The 25,506-nt window shown below is 31.7% G+C and overlaps 1 protein-coding gene and 1 long non-coding RNA gene across 7 annotated transcripts in view; one reads left to right on the forward strand and one right to left on the reverse strand.

Annotated features, from left to right (window-relative positions):
* Positions 1–25,506, reverse strand: part of gria4a (glutamate receptor, ionotropic, AMPA 4a) — a 113,821-nt gene that overhangs the window by 60,968 nt on the left and 27,347 nt on the right. For all 6 annotated transcript variants that reach the window (XM_051130142.1, XM_051130141.1, XM_051130140.1 and 3 more), the window contains 5 exons: positions 24,782–25,021; positions 13,495–13,679; positions 7,088–7,141; positions 5,627–5,785; positions 1,791–1,958 (listed from right to left, as the gene is read on the reverse strand). In XM_051130142.1, the coding sequence (XP_050986099.1) occupies positions 1,791–1,958; positions 5,627–5,785; positions 7,088–7,141; positions 13,495–13,679; positions 24,782–25,021 (806 nt within the window). The remainder of the gene's footprint in view (positions 1–1,790; positions 1,959–5,626; positions 5,786–7,087; positions 7,142–13,494; positions 13,680–24,781; positions 25,022–25,506) is intronic.
* Positions 1,858–13,585, forward strand: LOC127177755 (uncharacterized). The gene is made up of 3 exons (XR_007829257.1): positions 1,858–1,966; positions 2,699–2,805; positions 13,482–13,585. It is a non-coding gene; the product is annotated as an uncharacterized LOC127177755 (long non-coding RNA).

The following is a 25,506-nucleotide window of genomic DNA, read 5'->3' on the forward strand; positions in this document are numbered from 1 at the left end:
GCAAGTTGACGTATCCTTTGCATCTTGCATTGTCCAAGCCCCATTTAGTCCCGCCCACTCCCATTAGTCGTAGAGTCCCACCCACTCTTACCTTTCAGACAGTGTTCTGCCCACTCTCACTTTCAGTACAGAGCCCTGATCATTCTTACCTGTCAAACAGCATCAAGTCAACTCCCACCTGTTGAGTCCCATCCACTCTTACCTTTCAGACAGCATCCTGCCCAAACTTTCATGTCAGAAAGCATCCTGCCCAGTCTCACCTGTCTTTCAGTTCTGCCCACACTTACCTTTCAGGTAATGCTTTACCCTTCATACAGAGTCTCGCCAATTCTCATTTTTCACAAAGCATCCCACCCAGTCCTACCTACTCCCTACATGTCGTACTGCATCCTGCCCACTCTGATATATCAGACAGCTTCCAGTCCTGCTTCACCTGTCATACAGAGTCCCACCCACTTCAACCTGTTGTACAGAGTCCCGTTCATTCCCACCTTACTATTCCCACCTATTTAACAGAGTCCAGCCCATTCTCACCTGCCGTACAGAGTCCCGCCCATTCCCACCTGCCAAACAGAGTCCCACCTATTCTCACTTGTCATGCAGAGTCCCACCCATTCCCACCTGCTGAACAGAGTCCCAACCATTCCAATTTGTCAAAAAGAGACCAGCCCATTACCACTTGCCGTACAGAGTCCCAACCACTCCAATTTGTCAAAAAGAGTCCCACCCATTCCCACCTGCCGAACAGAATCCGGACCATTCCAATTCATCAAAAAGAGTCCCTCCCCTTCCCACTTGTCATACAGAGTTCGACTCATTCCCACCTTTCTTACAGATTCCCGCCCATTCTCACCTGTCATCCAGAGTCCTGCCCATTCTCACCTGTCGCAGAGTCCCACTCATTCCCACCTGCTGTAACACTCCCACCCATTCCCGTTTGTCCTACAGAGTCCCGCCCATTCCCATCTGCTGTAACACTCCCACCCATTCCCGCTTGTCCTACAGAGTCTCGCCCATTCCCACCTGCTCTAACACTCCCACCCATTCCCACTTGTCCTACAGAGTCCCACTCATTCCCACCTGCTGTAACACTCCCACCCATTCCCGCTTGTCCTACAGAGTGCCACCCATTCCCACCTGCTGTAACACTCCCGCCCATTCCCACTTGTCAAACAGAGTCCTGCCCATTCCCAACTGCTGTAACACTCCCGCCCATTCCCACTTGTCCTACAGAGTCTCGCCCATTCCCACCTGCTGTAACACTCCCACACATTCCCACTTGTCCTACAGAGTCCCGCCCATTCCCACCTGCTGTAACACTCCCACCCATTCCCGCTTGTCCTACAGAGTGCCACCCATTCCCACCTGCTGTAACACTCCCGCCCATTCCCACTTGTCAAACAGAGTCCCGCCCATTCCCACCTTCCGTACAGAATCCTGCCCATTCCCACTTGTCATACAGAGTCCCGCCCATTGCCACCAGCTGTACAGACTTCTGTCCATTCCCACTTGTCATACAGAGTCCTGCTCATTCCCACCTGCAGTACAGTGTCCCGCCCATTCCCACTTCTCGAACAGTCGTGCACATTCCCACCTGCCGTGAGACCCACCCATTCTTACCTGTCAAAGAGCCCCACCCACTCTCATTTTTCAGATAGCATCCCATTCAGTCTTGCCTATCTTTAAGACTCACCCACTCCCACCTATTGTACAAATTCCCACCCACTCTCACCTGGCTCACAGCCTCCCATCAACTCTCACCTGTCTTGCACAATCCCACCCGCTCTCACCTGTTTCAGAGTTCGTTCCATGTCGATGCCCTGATTCCAAGGAGCAGCCGGGTTGGCAAGACAGTCTCCAGCGTTGCCTCTGCGAGAGATGTCGATCTTCTGTCTGCGCAGATTCCGAAACGCCTCCGCCATCACAAGCACACCATCATACGTCAATGATGATGTGTACTGAGGAGGTAAAAGGAATATTGTATCTTTACTTCATTTACACTACATTACCCATGCTTCCTATTACAATCACATATCAAGTAAAATGCAGAGCCGTCTTAGTGCCTAAAGTAGATGTAAATGCAACAGAGAGGGCATTCTAGGTGAGTGCATTGATTATTGCCTCCGCCTGCTCGCTTGTAAGGCTGCGTGCGTAATGCTATGTGACATAAAACTGCAATGTAGCAACGCCGCTACTTGTTACTGGAAAAGCTATTTAGCTGTAAAGCAGTACAGATTGTTGCTACAGAGCTGTAAAGATTGCTGGGGAAAACAGTGCATCGTTCTCTTTATGAGGTACCACCGGCAATAAGAAAAAATGCTCAACCTCACCAACAATCAAAATGGATTTTCATCTATTTTTTCTATAAACAAATACAAAAGCATGGCTATTTGCATGAGTAAATCACCTCAATAAGACAGAACGAGTCTCAGTGCCTGGGTCTGCACTGACACCGGTCGTTACGCATGAACTTGATCAGCGGAAATCAAGATTTATGGTTCTAGCAGAGGCATAATAACATCCAATTAACATTGAGGAAAAGACAGAAACAAACAACAATCATTAAAGGGGGAGTCAGCGAATGAGATGCAGAAAATCAAGAGCGAGCAGGAGATGGAGATAGTCGAGGCTCTTGCCTGTAAAGTGTGCTCTAATGAACCCGTAAAGATTGGTCTGATGCTTCTCTGGTAATTTATAGCAGGGACTGCAGGATGGAAGTGCTAATCAATGGGAGTAGAGAAGGAGCTCCATGTTATCAACAGAGAGGAAAAGCAACGGTTTTTGAGCTGAGGACAGCACGACGAGGTGAGGTTATGCAGCACAAAATCGTCTTAATGAGTATGTTTGTCTTGTTTTCTAGTTATGGGGTACCATGTAAGCATTTTACTTTGTGACTAAGAACAGATGTGTGCAAACTGTAAAATGTACAGATATAACCAGATGTAACCAGATATAATTTCTGATATTTTTTTACTAGTGGGTGCAGGACACTATAGTTCATTTACAGGTGGATCTCAAATTAGAATGTCGTGAAAAAGTTAATTTATTTCAGTAATTCAACTCAAATTGTGAAACTCGTGTATTAAATAAATTCAGTGCACACAGACTGAAGTAGTTTAAGTCTTTGGTTCTTTTAATTGTGATGATTTTGGCTCACATTTAACAAAAATCCACCAATTCACTATCTCAACAAATTAGAATACTTCATAAGACCAATAAAAAAAAACATTTTTAGTGAATTGTTGGCCTTCTGGAAAGTATGTTCATTTACTGTATATGTACTCAATACTTGGTAGGGGCTCCTTTTGCTTTAATTACCGCCTCAATTTGGTGTGGCATGGAGGTGATCAGTCTGTGGCACTGCTGAGGTTGTATGGAAGCCCAGGTTTCTTTGACAGTGGCCTTCAGCTCATCTGCATTTTTTGGTCTCTTGTTTCTCAGATTCTCTATGGGGTTCAGGTCTGGTGAGTTTGCTGGCCAGTCGAGCACACCAACACCATGGTCATTTAACCAACTTTTGGTGCTTTTGGCAGTGTGGGCAGGTGCCAAATCCTGCTGGAAAATGAAATCAGCATCTTTAAAAAGCTGGTCAGCAGAAGGAAGCATGAAGTGCTCTAAAATGCCGTGCTAAATGGGTGCAGTGACTTTGGTTTTCAAAAAACACAGTGGACCAACACCAGCAGATGACATTGCACCCCAAATCATCACAGACTGTGGAAACTTAACACTGGACTTCAAGCAACTTGGGCTATGAGCTTCTCCACCCTTGCTCCAGACTCTAGGACCTTGGTTTCCAAATGAAATACAAAACTTGGTTTCATCTGAAAAGAGGACTTTGGACCACCGGGCAACAGTCCATTTCTTCTCCTCCTTAGCCCAGGTAAGACGCCTCTAACATTGTCTGTGGTTCAGGAGTGGCTTAACAACAGGAATACGACAACTGTAGCCAAATTCCTTGACACGTCTGTGTGTGGTGGCTCTTGATGCCTTGACCCCAGCCTCAGTCCATTCCTTGTAAAGTTCACCCAAATTCTTGAATCGATTTTGCTCGACAAGCCTCTCAAGACTGCGGTTCTCTCGGTTGGTTGTGCATCTTTTTCTTCCACACTTTTTCCTTTCACTCAACTTTCTGTTAACATGCTTGGATGCAGCACTCTGTGAACAGCCAGCTTCTTTGGCAATGAATGTTTGTGGCTTACACTCCTTGTGAAGGGTTTCGGTAGTTGTCTTCTGGACAACTGTCAGAACAGCAGTCTTCCCCATGATTGTGTAGCCTAGTGAACCAAACTGAGATCATTTTGAAAGCTCAGGAAACATTTGTAGGTCTTTTGAGTTAATTAGCTGATTGGCATGTCCCATATTGTAATTTGTTGAGATTGGTTGGTTTTTGTTCAATGTGAGCCAAAATCATCACAATTAAAAGAACCAAAGACTTAAAATACTTGAGTCTGTGTGCACTGAATTTAATACACAAGTTTCACAATTTGAGTGTAATTACTGAAATAAATGAACTTTTCCACGACATTCTGATTTGAGATGCAGCTGTATATATATGTGTATGTACGTGTGTATGTGATGCATGAATATGTGTATGTGTATATATATGTGTGTGTGTGCACACATATATATGTATATGTATATATATATGTGTATGTATATATATATATATATATATGTATATGTACAGATATAGATATAGATATAGATATGTATATGTATATGTGTGCGCACACACACACACGTTTGTTTTTGTGAATTGTGGGGACTTTCCATAGACTTCTATAGTTTTTATACTGACTAAACAATATTGTCTATCCCCTAACCCAACCCTAACCCTAAACCTACCCCTTACAGGAAACATGTTTGCATCGTTACATTTTCAGATAAACACCGTTTACTATTTTTAATAATTTTTTAACATTGTGGGGACCGCAAAAATTTCAGGTTTTACTATCCTTGTGGGGACATTTGGTCCCCACAATGTAGCAAAAACAAGTACACACACACACATATACATATATATACATACATACATACAATACATAAAATAATATTGGTAATATTTTAATTACGCCCTAAATGTGAATCCATCTCTTGGAAAACTAAAATGGTATCCCAATCTTAAAAACACAACTTAAACATTTATTTTCTTGTATTTAGACTATTTTTTTTTCTCCACACATTCCCCAACAGGCGGGTTAAACGTGGCTCCGGCTGCGGTCTGTCATGGCTTAATTGACTCAAATATTGCCTGGGCAGCTGCTTGTTGAATCTCATTGGCTAAAGCTTGACGAAGAATGTGTCCTGTCACAGTTTGATTGGCTAAACATCTGTGACTGGAACTCTGCCACATGCGTCCGACAGGATTATCAGAATTTGGGCCTGATTTAAGCCAACCTGCTATTTGCTGGGCGATTTGGAAACGCGCTGTTTGAGTAGATAAGGAATTATTTTGCTAATGGATTCAATGGCGTTTAGCAGAGATCTCTGAGCATGTTTGCGCTAATTCCTTTAGCGAATAGGGTGCTGAAACAATGCAGAAAAAATGTGTGCAAATAGTGTGTGTTATTCTGGTTTATAGGTGTTTGCATTTGTGTTTAATTATGTTGTAAATGTGTTTGCTTACTCTGGGTGGGCTCTCGGATCCTGGATACTCCCTCTGGTCTAGTTTGTTCCAGCGCTGCATTAGTTTGATCACCATCGGTTTGCTGAAATCCACCAACTGGAAACCGGTTACGTTTGCCCCGCCGTGCATAAACCTCTCCAGAGAAATGTCTTTAAATCCCTGCCGGCAGAAAGACAGAGAGCAAATCAGAGTGAGAGCGAATGCACCTGATTCATTCAAAAGATAAAATGGTAGAGATTGATAGAGCGAATGTGAGGTGGAGTGAGTTATAACATTTCGTAATATTCCAGATGCTGACGCTAACAAATGTCAAAGCGGAATACGTTAAGGCACAGCACAAAATAAGCAACGATAAATCACACGTAACAAAGTTCAGCTTCAGCAGTCCATCATAGTCGGAGTCTCTGAAACTGAACAAGACTGTAAATTCCTTCAGACTAACTAGCAGTTCCGATTAATTTATCATCCAGATTGAGTTTTACAGGTTCTGGGAGGTGCAGAACTCATCGTGTTGCTAGGGTGTTTTGGGCGGTTGCTACGTGATTCGCTCAGATTAATTACAGAAAGATATATACAGATACATTAAAAAAAGATGTGAGAGGTGCAGTGCTGCAGGGCATTGATTTATGGTTGCTATGAGTGATGTTTAGTTTGTTGCTATGTGGTTGCTAGGTGATTCACTCATATTAATTAGAGAAAAAATATATTAAATGAATTAAAATTCATTAAATTATATATAAAAAAATATTTAAATTAGTTGTTTATATATTTAATATATCTATGATTATTAGAAAAAGATACTTACAAATACGTAAGTTTTGTATTTAATTAATTAAAATTCATTACATTATATTAAATCAATTATATAAAATTAAATTATATATTTACAAATATTAAAGAGGGATACAAATACACTAAAAAATTTTATTTGTTAAATTATTAATTATATTACATTAAAATAATGTATATTTAAAATAATAAAGATACAAATGCATTAAAAATGATATGAAGTGAATTCAATTTAAAAGTAAAGAATTAAAAAAACAGAAGCAAATAAAAAAAATGTTGTTTGTAAAACTCATTGCAACAAAGGGTGTTGTGGGTGATTGACAGGGCGTTGCTATGGTTAGGGTGTTTTAGGTGGTTGTTAGATGGTTTCTTACTAAACAAACTAAAAAAAGTCCTGAATCCTCAAGTCTCTGCCATATTCTCTGTGAATTTTCATCTATTTTGTCGTCCTGCAGGTGAAAATGGTGTGTCTGATCACTTAGTAAAGGATGATTTGAGGAATCCTTAACAAATAATATGAGTTATATGCCAAAATGTAATGCTGCGTTCTGGTTTTCTTCAGGAAAGCGAAGCTCAATCACAGAGAATTACAGCCAGAGGACAAGCTGTCCTCTACATTTTGTTAATTTCCTCCAGTGCTCCATCACTGGATAAACTGGCACCAGCACTCACCAGGTTAGCGATGATGTAGTGGTATCCTTTCACATGTTTGCCCACACTCACAATCTGAGAGAGAGACAGAAATACAAGCAGTGAGTGACTGTAAATACCACAAAGACTATTTTATTACATGCTTCAGCAGTTCAGCCAATATTTTTACATTAGAGTTTAGGTTCCAAAACATTGTGTGCATATCAGAATTCTCTCCTGTGAATTTGAATTCATGTGGCAAATAGGATGCAGGATTGCATTTTAAATTTTACTGCAAGTAGAATTAAAAGGAAAACATTCATTTTCTCCACAGGTGAATTGATTTTTAACAATAACTACAGACTTTTAAACACAGACCTACTGTGAGTTAATTGATGATATATGCTTTTGGTTTGAAGTGGAAAAACTTCAAAAAGTTAAAATTGTAGCATTCCATCAGTGATGGTTAGGTCGTTGCTATATCGTTGCTAGCGTGTTTGGGGTGGTTGCTAGGTGATTCACTCAGATTAATTAGAGAACGATACTTATAAATAAAAAAAACTGTATTATGAATTTAAATTTATTAAACTTCATTAAATTATATTAAATAAAAAGATATTTAGAACATTAGACTGAGATGCTTACAAAAATATATTAAATTTAATTAATTAATTAATTAATTAATTATAATATATTATATTAAATAGATTAGATTAAATTAATTAAATTATATATTTAAAAAATTAAAGAAAGATACACATACAATAAAAAATATATTAAATGAATTAATTCATTACATTATATTAAATTAAAATACATGTATATTTAAAAAATATGGAAAGGTACAAAGAAATTAAAAATAATAGGAAATGAATTAAAATTCATAGAAGTATTTTGAATTATAATAATGAACTAAAATCAATTATATATACATGTATGTACATTAAGATACATATATATAAGATACTTACAAATACATAAAAATGTAAAATGAATTAACATTATTTATTAAACAATTAGAAAAATATACAAATACATTAAAAATTTGAAATGTATTTCAATTTTCTGTTAAATAAATGATATTAAATTAAATAATAATAAAAAATTATTTATATTGAAGAACAGAGAAAGATACAAATACATGAACAAATTATATTAAATGAATTAAAATTCATAAAAATATATTTAATTATAATGAACAAAAATAAATGATATATTAAAATAATTAGAGACTTATACTTACAAATCCTTAAATTATGTGAAATGAATTAAATAATATTAAATTATGATAATGAATTAATTTATATTATATATAAACAATAATAAACATATTATATTAAATTAGAAATATATTTACAAATACATAAAAATATATTAAATTAATTAAAATTAATTATATTAAATAAATAATATTAAATTAATATATATATAAATTAGTTTTAAAATAAATATATAAATGTATGAATTTAAATACAGAAAATAAAATGTTTGATATTTAATAATATATGACGTTCTGATTCTGCAAACTCTTCACCAGTTAGAGAACCGAAAACTGGTAAATCATGACAAAAGAACACTTTTTAAGACACTTTTTCATTGGACGAAACATTATTATGGTTTGTGGACTAGCCAGTAGCAATGCTTTGAAGTAGAAACAGATCAAAATGTTGAAATTGTAGCATTCCATCACTTGCTCACCCATAGAGGTGAATGGGTGCCGCCAGAATGAGAGTCCAGACAGCTGATAAAAACATCACAATAATCCACAAGTAATCCACACCACTCCAGTCCATCACTTAACATCTTGAGAAGCCAAAACAGACGGTCACGTCTGTTTTGAATTGACCGTTTACAAGTCAAAACAGTCAAAAGCGTCTCTAAACAAATGTGTGGCTGGATATTGATGCGAGACCACAGGAGATGGACTTCATCCATCATTTAATGTCTTAAGAAGCCAAAAGCTGTTTGTTTGTAAGAAGAAAATCCATCATCCACATATTTGTTTAAAGTTGTTGTGGACTGTTTGGGTTTGTAAACGGTGCTTAATCTGTGCATATTTCTCTCCTGATTCAGACCAGACCACTTTTTCACTTTTTTGGAGGAAGCGTTATTATGGGTTATGGACTCCTACTTTAGTTAATGTCTTTATGGATTTGTTTATTTTGGTTTCTCAAGATGTTAACTGATGGACTGGAATGGTGTGGATTACTTGTGGATTATTGTGATGTTTTTTATCAGCTGTTTGGACTCTCATTCTGACGGCCCCCATTTACTTCAGAGGATCCATTGGTGAGCAAGTGATGGAATGTTACATTCCTTCAAATCTGATGAAGAAACAAACTCCCCTACATCTTCGGTGGCTTGAGAGTAAGCACATTTTCAGCAAATTTAAATTGTCTTTTTCAGATCAAAATTTAACAATGCGCCATATCTTCTGCTGGAAGTAAATTTTGTCTAGTGTGTAACCGGTATCGGCACACGCTGTTGCCAGATCCACATCTGCTGGATGAACATGCTGGCAGGACTGGCAGGGCATGTAGAGAGAACATTCTGTCGGTGTTGTACCTGACTATGTCCAACTGCGTGACTGTGTCTGTGTGTGTCTGTATGTGTGTGTGTCTGGTTGTATTTGCCAAGTCTGCTGTCAGGCTGATAGATGGGCATCTCGGAGGTCTGCCTGAGGAACAGACGGACCATGCAACAATCAAACACGCCCCGCAATCGCAGAGTTCATAGATCAGACGTACAGAGAGCTGAGCTGTGACTCCTTCTGCTGCTCGTGTTGAACATCATTACCGCACGAGAACCATGGAGCTGCTACACATTAGGCCCATTTTGTACACTAGCGTTCGAATGTTTGGGGTCGGTAGCATTTTTTTAAAACCTTTTTGAAATAAAATATAAAAGGAATATTGAGAAATATTATTACAATTTAAAATAACTGTTTTCTACTTTAATTTTAAAATGTAATTTATTTCTGTGGTGGCAAATCTGTTTTTTTTAATGAATAAATTAGTTTATAATTATTAAAAATAAAAATATATTAAAGTAACTGTATTAAATGAATAATTTTTTTAGTAATTTAAGAATTTTTTTAAATTAAGAAAAATGTAAAATTATAGTAAATGAATTATATCAAAATGATATATTACATTTTAGTACAACACATAATTCTTGTGATTATTTTTTTATATAATAAATATTTTTATTGAGAAAAAAAAAGCTTGATGACAAATCTAAAAAAAAAGTGCCTAAAAACAGTTATATATTTAATAATTTTTATATTATATAATACTTTTTTTTTATTGACTTTGAACGAAATCTCTCATCAAAGCTGCATTTATTTGATCAAAATTACTGTAAAACTAATACTGTGAAATATTATTGAAGTTTAAAACATCTGTATTTATTGCAATAAATTTTAAAATGTAATTTACTTTTTGGGATGCAGGGATGTTTTATATAAATAAAAAATGATTTAAATTACATTAAATGAGTTGTATTAAATTAATAACATTTTTAAATGAATAAAAATTCATTAAAATTATATCCAATTAATTGCTATATTAAAATATATATTAAAATTATATTTATGAAAGGAATAAATGTACATATCTATGCACATATTAATGTATCAACTGTAATATAAAAAATATTTGGATTACTTTATATTAAATAATAATTATTATAATTTAATACTAAATATGATTATTTCAAAACTAGTTTATATGTTCTTAAGAAAATTTAACGTGTTTGTAAAGCTTGACAAAAAAAAAAAAAAAAAAAAAAAAAAAAAAAACTAAAAACAGTAGTGCTGTTCATATTATATTATATTATATTATATTATATTATATTACATAATATATATTTAAAAGTCTCTTATGCTCATCAAAGCTGCATTTACTTGATAAAAAATACAGTAAAACAGTAATAATGTGAAATATTATTGTAATTTAGAAAATTTGTTTTTATTGCAATAAATGCTAAAATGTAATTTATTTCTGTGATGGCAGGAATGTTTTATATGAATAAAAATTCATTTAAATTATATTAAATGAGTTATATTAAATTAACAACTTTTTAAAATGAATAAAAATATATTAACATTGTATCAAGTTAATTGTTACATTAAAACCATGATACATTTTATGTCTCATGAATCTTTGATGAATAAAAAGTTCAAAAGAACAGCATTTTTTTTAAACCGAAATCTTGTGTAATATTATAAATGTTTTTACTGTCACTTTTGATTAATTTAATGCATCCCTGTTGGATAAAAGCATTAATTTGCTTTCAAAAAACATTGAATTTTTAGAGTATTCTTGCATTACTGTTGACATCAGTATTGAAATGGCACTTAACCAAATGCTTAATTAACTTTAGTAAGGTTCTTGTCAAAATGCTTCGTCATGGCGGTATTTGACCAGACTGACGTACATTAAGGTATGAGAAATGCCGCTGTGTTGTAAATACAGTGGTTGTTTTGGCTGTTTGTGCGTGAGATGTTGATTCTGGCTCGGGTCACTGTGATGTGTCTGTTTCAGGCTGTTTGGCAGCAGTTTTGTGAGCACCTGTTCTCGTCTCTGTCTCTCTGTACATCATGTTATTCTGAGTTTCATTGCACATGACAGACAGAGCGTGCTCGTATTCGGCAAGGAACAGCGAGAAGCTCCGCAGGCGGGAGGAGGGATCAGAGCGAGTCACCGAGAAAATAACAAATCGCAGGCCAGAAGGAAAGCGCTGATCGTTCGTCTTGCTCTGCGATTCCCTCCGGCGCGCTGTGATTTGTGTTTTTATGCTTTTCCTTTAAAGGTGCTGTAAGCGATTTCATATTTTGGAATGCCACGCATTAAATGTGGCTGCTACCTGACAGATATTACTGGAATGGGTTTTTAAGGCTGGCGCTGTGACAGTAATACAGCAAACAGCAAAAAATGAGTTAGGGATGCGAATCTGTGCTTTTGTGCACATTCAGGGTCATTGTGCATTATGTCAACAGACTTCTTTTAAAGGTTTTGGAGAAGTTTGGTGTGAGTTAGTTATGTATTTATGTGTGTGTGTGTATGTATATGTTTTATAATGTTTTTTTAAATGTATATATTTAATATTTAAATATTTTAAAATTTTAAATTTTTTTTAAAGAATGTACATTTTTTTTGAAGTATTTTTCTTAATGTATTAAATCTATTAATAAATACACAAATTTTCAAACTTAAAAATTATTGTAGAATATAGTGTATTATTTTTCAAAAATGTTTTTAAATATCTAAAAATTAACTTGAAAATTGCATTTTTTTAAATTATTTTTTTTAAATGTGTAGAATATTTTCAAAGTCAAAATGGCTCAATGAGCTTACAGCACTATGTAGTTTTAGCATTTTCAATGTTTTATATTGAAACATTGTAGAAGTACATATTGTAGAAGTATTTTTTAAAGTCAGTAATCAAAATATCTCAAAGGCTCCCAGTGCTATATATAGTTTTATATTTAAAAATATTTTTTTATATCTAAATATAATAAAAGATTTTTAAAACAAATATTACATTTTTTAAACACTGTAGAATATTTAAAAAAATATCTAAATATTAAAAGATTGAATTGTTTTCTATTAATAGATAAACATTTTTAAACTTAAAAATTATTGAAGAATTTAGTGTTTTATAATATAAAAAAATTTTTTTTTTATTTTTTTAAATGTCTAAATGTACAAAAAATACATTTTTTAAATAAATATTACTTTTTTAAACAGAATATTTTCAAAGTCAGTCAAAATGGCTCAAAGAGCTTACAGCACTATAGGCAGTTTTATAATTTATATATATATTTTATTAAAATACTTAAAAAAATATTTACATTAAATGTAAATGTAAATATTTATAAAAATATTTTTAAACATTGAATAATATATTTAATTAATATTTTTCTTTTAATGAATATTTATAGAATATTTTCAAAGTCAGTTATCAAAATGTCTCAAACTCACAGCGCTATATAGTTTTATACATTTTTTAAAATATATTTTTAATACTGAAACATTTAAAAACATTTAAATGAAATTATTTATAAATCGTTTTAAACACAGAATTCAAAAGCTATTTTAAATATTGTAGAATAATTTCAAAGTTAGCAAAATGCTCAAAACACAGTACTATATCTAGTTTTATAATTTTTAAAAATATGTTTTTACATTTTTCAAATATTTTCTTTTGATAATCATTTCATTTTTAATGCATTTTAAATTTCATTTTCAAAATCAACATGAAATGGCATTCACAACCAAATTTATTCTATAATGTAATATATTTCTGTGAAAAAGACTTTTCCACAAGAAAAACAGTGTAGGGGAGCGATTTACTTCATTTATTGCACTGGACCACGATTGTGAATGTGGTTAATTTTGAATTTATGTTGACTTTTATATTTTAATTTGTGCAGACATCATCCTCACCTGTTCCAGAACGTTCTGGAGTCGTTCTGCCTCGAGGTCGATGACGAACTTCTTCTCCTGTCGCCGGTCCAGGTCTTCCAGCAGTCTCCGGTAACTGGCGTCATTGAAGTTCTCCACACAGATGGCGCTCACCTGCCAGCCGTTCTGACCCGCCTTCTCCATGATGGCCTGCAGGATGGCGTATCCTAGCAACAACAATAACAAAACACTCTAATGCCGCTGTTTATCTTTACCTAAACATGAGTAAAATACAGGTCTGTATATTCGCAGATCTGTTTTATCAGCAGGGAGATTGAACAGAATGCAAATAAGCTGCATCTCATTTCGGAGGCTGCATCCTGTATATTTAAGAAAGCTAGCTGTAATAAAATTGACTGTTATTCCTTGCGAGATGCAAAATCTTTTTCATTTTGCAATTTATTGGTTACTTTTCTTTAATGAGGCAGCCACAATGACATATGCAGACTTTTTAAATTTTAAATAAAAGATATTAAAATATTTTTAAAAAATGTAAAGATGCAAGATTTCTCATTTTCATTTATTTTGTTGATGTACAATAACTAAATAAATAAAAAATAAAATAAAATAAACTCTATATAGAAACAAAAAAATCATCAAAAATGACAAAAACACTACAAAATTACTAAAATAAAAATTACAACAGAAATGTAAAATTAAAAACTAATTTGAGTTTTTTTAAACTATAACAATCTCAATAATACTAAAATAACTGACTCTAAAATATCTGCCAAAGTATGAAAAAAAAATTTTTTAATTAAATGAATGTATGTACTAAAATAACACTACTAAACATAAACAATATAGATATAAAAAAACAATGAAAAAAGCACAACAAATTATTAACATTTAAACATATATGAAATATTAATTAAAAACTAAGAATATCTCAGTAATACTAAAATAAATTAGATTCTAATATGTCTGCTAAAGTATGAATGAAATAAACTTTTTGTAAATTAAATTAACTAAATAACACTAAAAATAAAAATATAGATATTAAAAAAAAACAATAAAAATGACAAGCAAGACAAAATAGCTCTACACTAAAAATAAAACGTTAATCTAAATAATATACAGGTATATAATATGAATATATATAATATAAACCTTAAACTTATTTTATTTCAACTAGTTGCCAAGGCATCATTTCTCATTTTCATTTATTTTGTTGAAAAACAAAATAAAACTGAAAATAAATAAATATAATAATAATAAAATCTATATAGAAACATTTACCACACGCACAAAAAATCATAAAAATGACAAAAACAGAACACAATTATTCAAATTAAAACAGAAATCTAAAAATAAAAAGTATTTGGAATATTAATTAAAAACTATAAGAATATCTCAATAATACTAAAATAACTCTGACTCCAAAACATTTGCCAAAGTATGAAAAATAAACTTTTTGTAAATTAAATAAGTTTATGTACTAAAACTAAAATAAACTATATATATATATATATGTATATATATACACATACACACACACACGACAAAAGCACAAGTATTACATTTAAAACAGAAATCTAAAAAAACTAATTTGAAAATATTAATTAAAAATTACTAAAATAAGACTAAAGCTAAAATAAACTGTATAGATAAAAACTAATTTGAAGTATCTCAATAAAATATAAGAATATATCAGTAATACTAAAATCTGATTCCAGTGTCTGCCAAAATATAAAAAGTTTATGTACTAAAATGACACTAAAAATAAAAAATAGATATAAAAAAAGAATAAAAATGACAAAAGCACAAAAAAAAATTAATTTAAAATCAAAACAGAAAATAAAAAAATCTTTCAAAATATTAATAAAAAAATTAATAGTTCCTCAGTGATACTAAAATAACACAGACTCTCTGCCAAACTATGAAAAAACTTTAATGCAATTTTATGCAAATACTAAAAAGTGAGAAGCGGCATAATTCAGCCACATTCACCTTTCCAGACTGTGTGTGTGTGTGTTTCTACAGGTGTGTGTTTGCTCTCTGCTCTGTCTCCTGTCCAAATGTCCCGTGTGTATTCTGCATCGGTGTGCCAGTTATGTCGGCCAAGAGCAACAGATGTCCTTTAAATTGGCCCTTAGTCGCACCGCAGGACTTTGGACATCAGGACAAATGCAGCGTCCAGCCTCCCTCTGTGTGTGTGTGTGTGTGTGTGGAGGTTTGTGCAGGTTCAGAACAACAGATATGACACGAACCACAACACACAGACCACAGATGACCGTGAGCTCACACACACACACACACACACACACACAATCATAATGAAACGGCACCAGCTGTCCTGTGAGTAAACACAGACTGGCAGCAGAGAGCTGGAGAATCCTCTGTACACAAACCCCAGTCTGTGTGTGTGTGGACAGAACGGACGGACGGATGCTCGCCTCTCACGCCGCATGTAAACACAGAATAGACCTGCTGCTTTTCAAACACAGAATGTATAGGCATGTGACATGCTACTTTGGATTACAAAAGTATAATCAAAGTACACTGCGTGAGATGTCTTCAAAAGACAAGGTTTTGGAGAAGTTTGGTGTGTCAAACAATCAAAGCAATTCGGAGTGGGTTTAAATCTCATGTAACAATCGTATATATTTTATAAAAAAATTTTAATATATTTGTGAATATTTAAATATTTTAAAATATCACAAATCACTTAAAAAATATTGACTTTTTTTTCTTTTTAATTTTAGAATATTTTCCAATTCAGAAAAATGGCTCAAAGAGCTCACAATGCTATATATAGTTGTATTATTTTATATTAAAAATGATTTTAAATATGTAAATATTTTAAAATAATTCAATAAAGATGCGGTTTTGGAAAAGTTTGGTGTGAGTGAACAAAACGATTCAAAGCAGGTTTAAATCTGGTGTAACAATCGTGTTTTATAATTCATATATTTTTAAATATATTTGGTAAAATTCTAATATTTTAAAACATTACAAATACTTAATATTTGGATTTTAAAAAATTATAGAATAATTTCCAAGTCAGTAAAATGCTATATACAGTTTTATTATTTCATTTTAAATATGTAAATATTTTAAAATATTTAAATAAAAATGCAAGGTTTTGGAAAAGTTTGAGGTGTGTGATCAAAATGATTTAAAGTGGATTTAAATTTGGTGTAACAATCATATCAAAATGGCTTAAAGAGCTCACAGTGCTATACATAGTGCTGTTATTTTATGTAAAATGTTTTTTTAATATGTAAATATTTTTAACTATTTAAATAAAAATGCGAGGTTTTGGAGAAGTTTGGTGTGAGTGATCAAAATGATTCAAAGCGGGTTTAAATTTGGTGTAACAATCATATGTTTTATCATTTTTTAAATACCTTAAAATATTACAAATACTTAAATATTTGCATTTGAAAAAATATATTAAATATTTTCCAAGTCAGCAAAATGGCTAAAAAGAGCTCATGGTGCTATATGTAGTTTTATTAAAGTTTTTATCTATGTAAATATTTTAAAATATTTAAATTAAAATGCAAGGTTTTGGAGATGTTTGGTGTGAATGATCAAAACAATTCAAAGCGGGTATAAGTTTGGTGTAAGAAATCAGGTGTTTTATAATATATTTTTTTTAATTATAAAATAAAATTTTATTATAAAATGTTATTATTAAAATATTAAAATATTAAAACATTTTTTACATACAGAATTTTAATGCATTTTGAATAATTTAATACAATTTTATTTCATAATGTGACATTTCTGTGAAACACAATATTCCAGATTTTTAAAAAAATGTAGGGGAGAATTATATTTTATTAATTTTAATTTTAGCACACTTTTCCTGTTAATTAATTAATTAGTTAATTATTTTTTTTATGTTTACATTTTTTCCCTTTGCAAATGTCTTTATTTCTGAAGACTGAATTAAAAACCAAGTTACATTTGGCACCTTAAGTTTTTTTTTTTTTTTTATTATTATTCAAACTGAAATTACTCCTACTGTATTTCATACTACATGCTGCCTCATAAACTATTTATTTAACAAATTGATAACTAAAGGCCACTGGCTGACTTAAGCATGCATGTGGCATATTTTGAAATGTTTAGTATTTTGTCCTCCATACAGTCTCATACTTTTTTAATATCAAGCCATATGCAGTACACACTGTGTTGTACTAAGTATAGTAGTTTTTCACTTCGGGTAGTCAATGTTTATAAAGAAATGTAACAGTAGCAAGACTCCAGTGCCAAAGCGTTAAGCTAACGCGGAGCAGTAGCTGGAACCGATCGCCAACAGTCCGATCCAGACTGCCAGATGGTCAGTTTCTCGGCTAAAGTGAGCGCGCCAGCAGCGACGGCTGTGTCAGTTACTCTGGGCCTGTAAGTGGAGCTGTTAGTTCAACTGAGCTGTTAACATTCGCTAACCCAGCGGATTCCAGCACTGCTGTAACGGCACGCCGAACGGAAATAGAGACGTCCGTTAACCTACCGGACGGACACCGTAGTTAACCGTAGCGAAGAACGGGGCGACTCTCCTGAGGCGACTGACAGAAAAAATGTAAGTCTATAATATAAGTCTATTTTACACTTTAAAATGCGCTTTTTAATGACCAACACTAAAGAAAGTCGCTTTTTCCCTCGAATTAGCAGACAACAGAGCTCAGCTTTCTCTTGATTCGATCATTCAATGCGGTTAAACGTCGATATTACCAAAACTTGTAATGAAAATCTAATTTGATCAGGTTTTTTAAATCATTTTAAAGATACAGAACAGAACCGTTGTGCGTCTCTGAGGGAAATATAACGTTAGCGGTTTTTTGAATGAATCGCTTTTGATAGAATCAATGATTCAAATACGTTACCCATTCATAAAGTCAGTCACGATCACTTCTTTCTTGAAGAAATCATCCATTTGAACGAATTAAATTGAATCATCCATTCATAAATACAGTCACTTCCTTCGTTCTTGAATGAATCACTTCTCTGAATGAATCAATGATTCGACGATGCATTCATAAAGACAGTTGCTTGCTTCGTTTTTGAATGAATCAGCTGTTCGGTTAAATAAATGACTCGGTGCCGCCTCCTACTGGCGGTTTTAATTTAATATTTAAACTCATTCGTATTTAAACGTATCGTTTCATATAAAAAATAATAATAAAAGTGCTTGAAGTACTTGAATTATACTTTATGAAATTTAAGGCCTGGAGAACCCTTGAAAATAACAATATTTTTACAATAAGCACATCTTTTAATGCAAAATTCACGCAATTCAAAAAATTTTTCATTTTGTTTATTTTAGTTAATATTATTAAACTAGCAAGCTGAGCCAGCACTAGTACTGACAGTGTAGCGTAAACATGGCTGAAGACGCCAAATGAGGAAAAAATGAACCGAATCAATTGAGTGAGTCATTTATGTTAGAACCGCTCCGATTGATTCAAACTCGTGATCATTCATTTCAAGCGATTCACTAGCAAAAACCAGATTCAATGAAAAGAGATACTCATTTTCGAATTTCGACATCGTTAATAATTGTAAAAAACAAGAACAGTGATGGGTGAAACGGAGCTTTTCGAAACTCCGAATCAGTTTGCGTCGCAAAATGATTCACTGTTTCGAAGCGCTCCAATCGGATCGTTAATCGTTTAGATTCAGATCGAGACTTCGAATCGCGTATCGCGAATCATTTAATTCGGAACTTAAGAGCAGGTTCGCGATTCATTTGACTTAAACAGATCGGAACTTTACGGATCGGGATTTCAGATCGCGTAACGCGAATCATTAGATTCAGATCGAGAGTTCGGAGCGGGTTCGTGAGTCATTTCGCGAATGAATGATTCTCCGATTCTGAAATGGTGGTTCGCGAATCTTTTTTTCAAAATTTTTTCATTAAACAGTAGAAAACGTCAAAACATTAAGGTTGTACAATTATAAAAACAAAACAATGAAAACAGAAAGTATACACAAATATAAATCCCTTTAGAAAGTTAACCATGGTTTTACTATAGTGAAATTTATTTTTTATTTATTTATTTTTTTTAGTTTTTAGGTCCTGGAATTTCATTTGACAGTATCTGTTCAAACGCTGCAGAAGGAATGGATTGAATAAATGACTTTAGTGACTTTACTTAATTTTACACTTAATTTTTTAAAACATATTTCAATATGCAAAATATTAATTTTAAAACAATCTCATAGGATTGTTTATGCAGCTGTAAATGTGCCACTTTTGCAATGCAAAATGGAGTTTTTGGCAAAATATGACACATGCATCAAATAAAGTTAGAAAAAAAGCTCATATAAAGGTAAAACGCCTCTGGAAATCAATTTAAGATGGCAAACTTGGCCCTTAATGACAACTGTCATTTTTGTAACTGCAAAATATTATCAACAATATTAAGACATTTTTGTCAATATCAAAAAAAACCCTAAGATCTACACACATTTCTGTTTATTCTTCTCTGTTTTCTGTAGAAATGTACAAAGTGTACTTTTAACAAGTGCTTAGTTGTTTTACATGTCAGTAAAGTGTCTTCCTCTCCAAATAAGTGTTTTTTGGCAAAAGTCAGCTGCAGTATGGGTTTAGTTAAAGAATTTGTGTTCATTTGTGAATAGATATCTTTTTTTTCCCATATCCGCTGGCAGTGATGCTAACATCTCCAGACAAGCTGGCCGTTCCCCTGCGATCAGCCGTTTCACATGTGCGAGCGAGCGATCGGAGACGTTTTAGCGAACAGATCCGCAATGCAGATCCGCTGACGGAGGTGTGAGGTCAAGTCGAGTGTCTCCGAGCCAGATAAACCTCCTCAGCGCTCGGGGAGTCAACAAAAACACGAGGACAAAGGCAAAATCGACGGGAAAAAACATGCTGCGTCGTCCTTGGAATCAATGCCAGCTCCAGATGAAGCGGCTCAAGAGACGAGATCATAATGGTGCTTATGAATAACAAAATGAATTATTAATGAAATTCATTTTGTGAATCAAGTAGTAAATAATAGTTTTAGTAAACAATTGCTAAAACACTTTCTGAGAAGTTGCCACTAGTTAACCTATATTATTATTATTTTTTATTCTTATTTCATTTTATATGATATTATAGATTTAAATTATATTTTATATATTTTTATTTTTAATTTTTTAATAATTTTTCTCATTTTTATTCATTTGTTTGGTAATATTACTATTTAGGTTTCATTTATTTTAGTATTTATTACTATCATTATTGAATGTATTTTTATATTTTATATTTATATTGTACAGAATTATTATTTTATTTTTAATTGTATCTTTCATTTTAGTATTATTATTTGCTATGATTTTTACTAATATTTTGAAATTATATTTTATTCTTTGTTTTACATTTTTGATAATTTCTCAGTAAACTTTGAATATTACTATGTAGGTTTACTATATATATATATATATATATATATATATATATATATATATATTCTACATTTAAATAACATTGTATATAATTTTTTATAGTTTATTTGATCTTTTCTGTTTTACATTTTTTAATCATTTTGTAATTTTCATTAGTTTTTTATACATTACTATTTAGGTTTCATTTATTTTAGTATTTATTACTATTATTTTTTGTATTATTTTGAATGTATTTTTATATTATATTTTATATTTTACATAATTATTAGTATTCAAATTTTTATTTTTAATTAATACTTAATACTTTTATTATTTTTTAATCCAGTATCTATTTCATTTTAGTGTTATTTATTACTATGATTTTTATTAATAATTTGAAATTAATTTTCTATTTTTTTTTTTTTTTTTACATTTTAAATAATTTTCAATAAACTTTAGTTATTACTGTTTAGGTTTAATATTTTATTTATTTAATTCTTATTTTTTATATTATATTCTACATTTAAATTATATTTGTTTTTTTATTTTACTTTTTTTAATCATTTAGTAATTTCTGTTAATTTTTTTATTTAGGTATTTAGGTTTCATTTATTTTATTATTTATTACTATTATTTTTTTATTATTTTGAATGTATTTTTATGTTATATTTTATATTTATATTTTTTATTATTATTATTTACATTTTTATTTTACATTTAATAATTGTAATGTTTTATTAATTTTTTCAATATTAATATTTAGGTTACATTTATTTTTTATTTCAGTTGTCCAGTTATTAATTTGAGTGCTTCAACTTAAACTTATTAGTTTAGTTATATTAGTTACTTAGATATTTAGTATTTTTTATTATTATGATTTATAAAAATATTTTTAAATTAATTTCTTCATTTTACATTTGAAATAATTTTTCAGTAAATTTTAAATATTATAATTTAGGTTTAATATATAGGTTTTATATATTATATTTTATTGTTTTAATTTATTTTATTCCAGTTAACTAATATCATTTAGTTGCCAGGGCAACATTTATGTTTTTTTTTTGTTTGTTTTTTTGTAATCTAATTTTTATGTTATCTTAGTATTATTTATTATGATGATATTTATTTATTTATTATTTTCATAATTTTTTTGTATACTAACATTAACTATTTAGGTTTATTTTTATGTCAGTTTCTCAGTTAGCAATCCAAGTCCTTCAGCCTAAACTTATTTCAAAAGCGGAGGACGAAAACAAAATTGATGTGAAAAACACGCTGCGTCGTCCTTGGACTCAATGCCAGCTCGGATGAAGCGGCTCAAGAGACTAGCGGTCAAATTCAAACATCAGCACTTATTAGGCGAGGGAGGAGATGAAGAAAATGAAGATGAGGGAAGAAAGCGGATGCGAGTGGATCCATTAGCTTCTCTTTCTGGCCTTTAAGCAGGAGATCACGGATGACTGGATGATTGGCTTGCGGCCCGCGTCGCTCTGGGCTCGAGGATGAGCAGTTAACGCTCCGCTGACCTCCGCGCCGTGGAGGAACAGCCGACCGACAGCAGGCAGGAGATCTCTGGCGCTCTGTGGCCGAACGCTGGGCTTAAAATGGGCCGGAGTAGAGCGAGTCGTATTAAGAAGTTCTCCTTTTCTGGAAAGCGTCCTGCCTGGCACGCACACGTGGGTCTCGCCTCACTGCAGGGCTCCCGTGATGCCAGGCGAGAGAATTAGACGGCAGCTGTGACTCCGACACCGACGCCAACGTGTGTGTTTACAATCGTGTGTGTTTGTGCAGATTCTGCTTAAGCTTTAGTTTGTTTATGTTTAGCAGTGTCTGTCTTTTATAGCGTTATGTTTCTGATGTGTTCAACAACAATCTGCCGTTGATCCCTAAATATCTAAACCAAACATCTGACTAAGTGAAAAAATAGTTTGCGAGTAAAATACGTCATTGGTGATTAATTGAAGTTGGCATGAATTGCCAAATGAACAATTATTGTAAGTAACTGCTAAACACTATATGAAAAGTTGGCAGTAATTAACCTCCATAATTGACTAGATGTTTGTTCAACAACTAGATGATTAGTCGACCATCCATCTTTGGTTTGCACTGTAATGTAATACTAAAGTGATATTTTAGTATTATATATGTGCTTTTATGGATTTTATTAATATTTTGAATTGATTTTATATTTTCAGTTTTATTTTCAATTTCTATTTATTTTTATTTCATTAATAGAGTTATGTATTTCTTTTATTTTTAATAATATTTTACATTTTTATATTTTCAGTTTTTATTTAAATTTTAGTTTGATTTTGAGTATTTTTTTTTAATTAATATTACTATTTAGGTTCAATTTATTTTTAAGTTTTTCTATTAATATTAAAAAGTTTTATATAGTTTATATAAAAAGTTTATTTCTTTTAATTTAATAATTATTATTTTATTTCTATATTTTCAGTTTTTATTTTAATGTCAGTTTGATTTTTAGTCATTTCATCATTTCTATTCTTTAATATTATTATTTAGGTTCAGTTTATTTTTATCTCAGCTTTACAATAATATTTGTTGTGCTTCAACCTAAACATATTTCCATTAGTTGCCAAGGCATCATTTCTATTTATTTTTTTTTTTTTTTATTTTATATTGTTTTTTATTTTATTTTTGAATTATTTATTACTATTACGTTTTATTAATATTTTACATTTATTTTTATACATTTAATTTAGTCATTTCCTTTTTAGATTTCCAATTATTTCAGTTTTACAATATTATTTTTAGTGCTTCAGCTTGCCAAGGCATAATTTCTAATTTGTTTTAAGTTTTTTTTATTTAATACTTTATTGTATTTTAGAATTATGTATTGCCAATACCTTTATTAATACTTAACATTTATTGTTTTATTTAATATTTTTGTTTTATTTTAGAATTATGTATTACACTTTCTTTTATTAATATTTTTAATTAATTTGTTTTTACATTTAATTTTAATGAATTGTTTTAAGTTTAATTTTTAAGTTTTAAGTTTTATTTTATTTTGGAATTATTATTATTATTATTATTATTATTTTTTTACATTTAATTTAATTTTTTGTAATTTTGTCGTTTTTTCTTTTTTTTTATATTACTATTTAGGTTTAGTTTAATTTCATTTTAGTTTTCCAGTTAGTAAGTTAAGTGCTTAAAATAAATCTTGTTGCGTGTTATTTCCCAAGGCAACATTTCATTTTTTTTAATCTAATTTTTATTTTATTTTGGTATTATTTATTATACTACAATTATTTTATTAATATTTTGAATAGGTTTTATTTTATATTTTCAGTTTTGATTTTAATTGAATTTCTAGCATTTTTTTTTTTACAATTGTAATTTTTATTTAGTTTAAGCTTCTTCTTTTTTTCCAACTAACAAAAATGTTTTTTAAAATAATTTTATTTACCAAAAATAACCCTGAATGTGTAACATTATTTAAATGATCTCTTCATTCAGTTTTTCCCTGTGCATGCTGGATATTTCACTGGCATTAAGATTAAAAAACAATCACAATTTTCTCAGCCTTCTGTCATATGCAAACACAAGGTATGTTCTTATGTCTTTTAAGCTCATAATGTTACATCTGGTTCTGTCTTAGCTATTTCCTCACTTTTCTGTCTGGTTTAAATTTTAAGTATGTAGCAAACTGAACTGCAAAATTAATGATCCTTTCCTTAAGGTTCTCTGCAACACTCCTACAGCTCATTCATCTCTGCTCTCTCTCTGCAGAAACTGTTGGAGTCGGAAGCTGACATGTCAGGCTGCTCAAACAAACAGATCATTAAACCGAGACTCCAGGATGTATTTAAACAGGAAGTATTTGCTCTTTACGTTTGATAAAAATGCCCCGTTGAGTTTAGTGTCCTGCTTCAGTATGTTACGAGTGTGTGTTTCTTACCTCTGTCGGTGTCGTACAGGAACACGAATCGGTTCCAGTCGTAATGATCCAGGAGGCTCAGTAACGCCCCGCGGATGGACGGCCGCAGCTGAAGCACGAACTGCGTCTCGCCCTCGGCGGGGAAACTGGGCGTCACCAGAGAGATGTGCAGCGCGCTGCAGAACGACGTCAGAGTGTGGACCGAACGCTTATCGTACAGGCCGAAGATCGCAAAGACTCCTCGAGAATACTGTGAACAAACTGCAGAGAGAGAGTTTCAGTTCAGTGTCATATATGGTAACTGCACAAAAAATATACTATATCACACAGAAAAGAACAAGACAAACAGCGAATCATGTTTCAAAGAGAGAAAATAAAAGGTCATTTTTCACTCCAAAATTAAACGAATTGCAAACAATGAAAAAAGAAAATAAATAAAAATCAGCATTTGAATTTTTTATTTTTTAGGAAATTATTTATTTACATTAATTTACATTTATTTATTTACATTTATTAATTATTTATGTACATTGAAATGATAAATTAAATAAAAAATAAAAATTGAATTATAAAAATCCATTCATATTACATATAGAATTTTTTTTACATTTTATACTATTACATATAAAAATACTGTATTTGGTACATACCTGCATAAGTTTAAGATTTAGATTAATAAATCTAAATGAATAATTAGTTAATATTTCATCTTTGCCATAATAGGAATAAACTTAAGCTTTGCCATC

This window comes from Labeo rohita, chromosome 15 (genome assembly GCF_022985175.1).
Source record: "Labeo rohita strain BAU-BD-2019 chromosome 15, IGBB_LRoh.1.0, whole genome shotgun sequence".
Taxonomy (NCBI): Eukaryota; Metazoa; Chordata; class Actinopteri; order Cypriniformes; family Cyprinidae; genus Labeo; species Labeo rohita.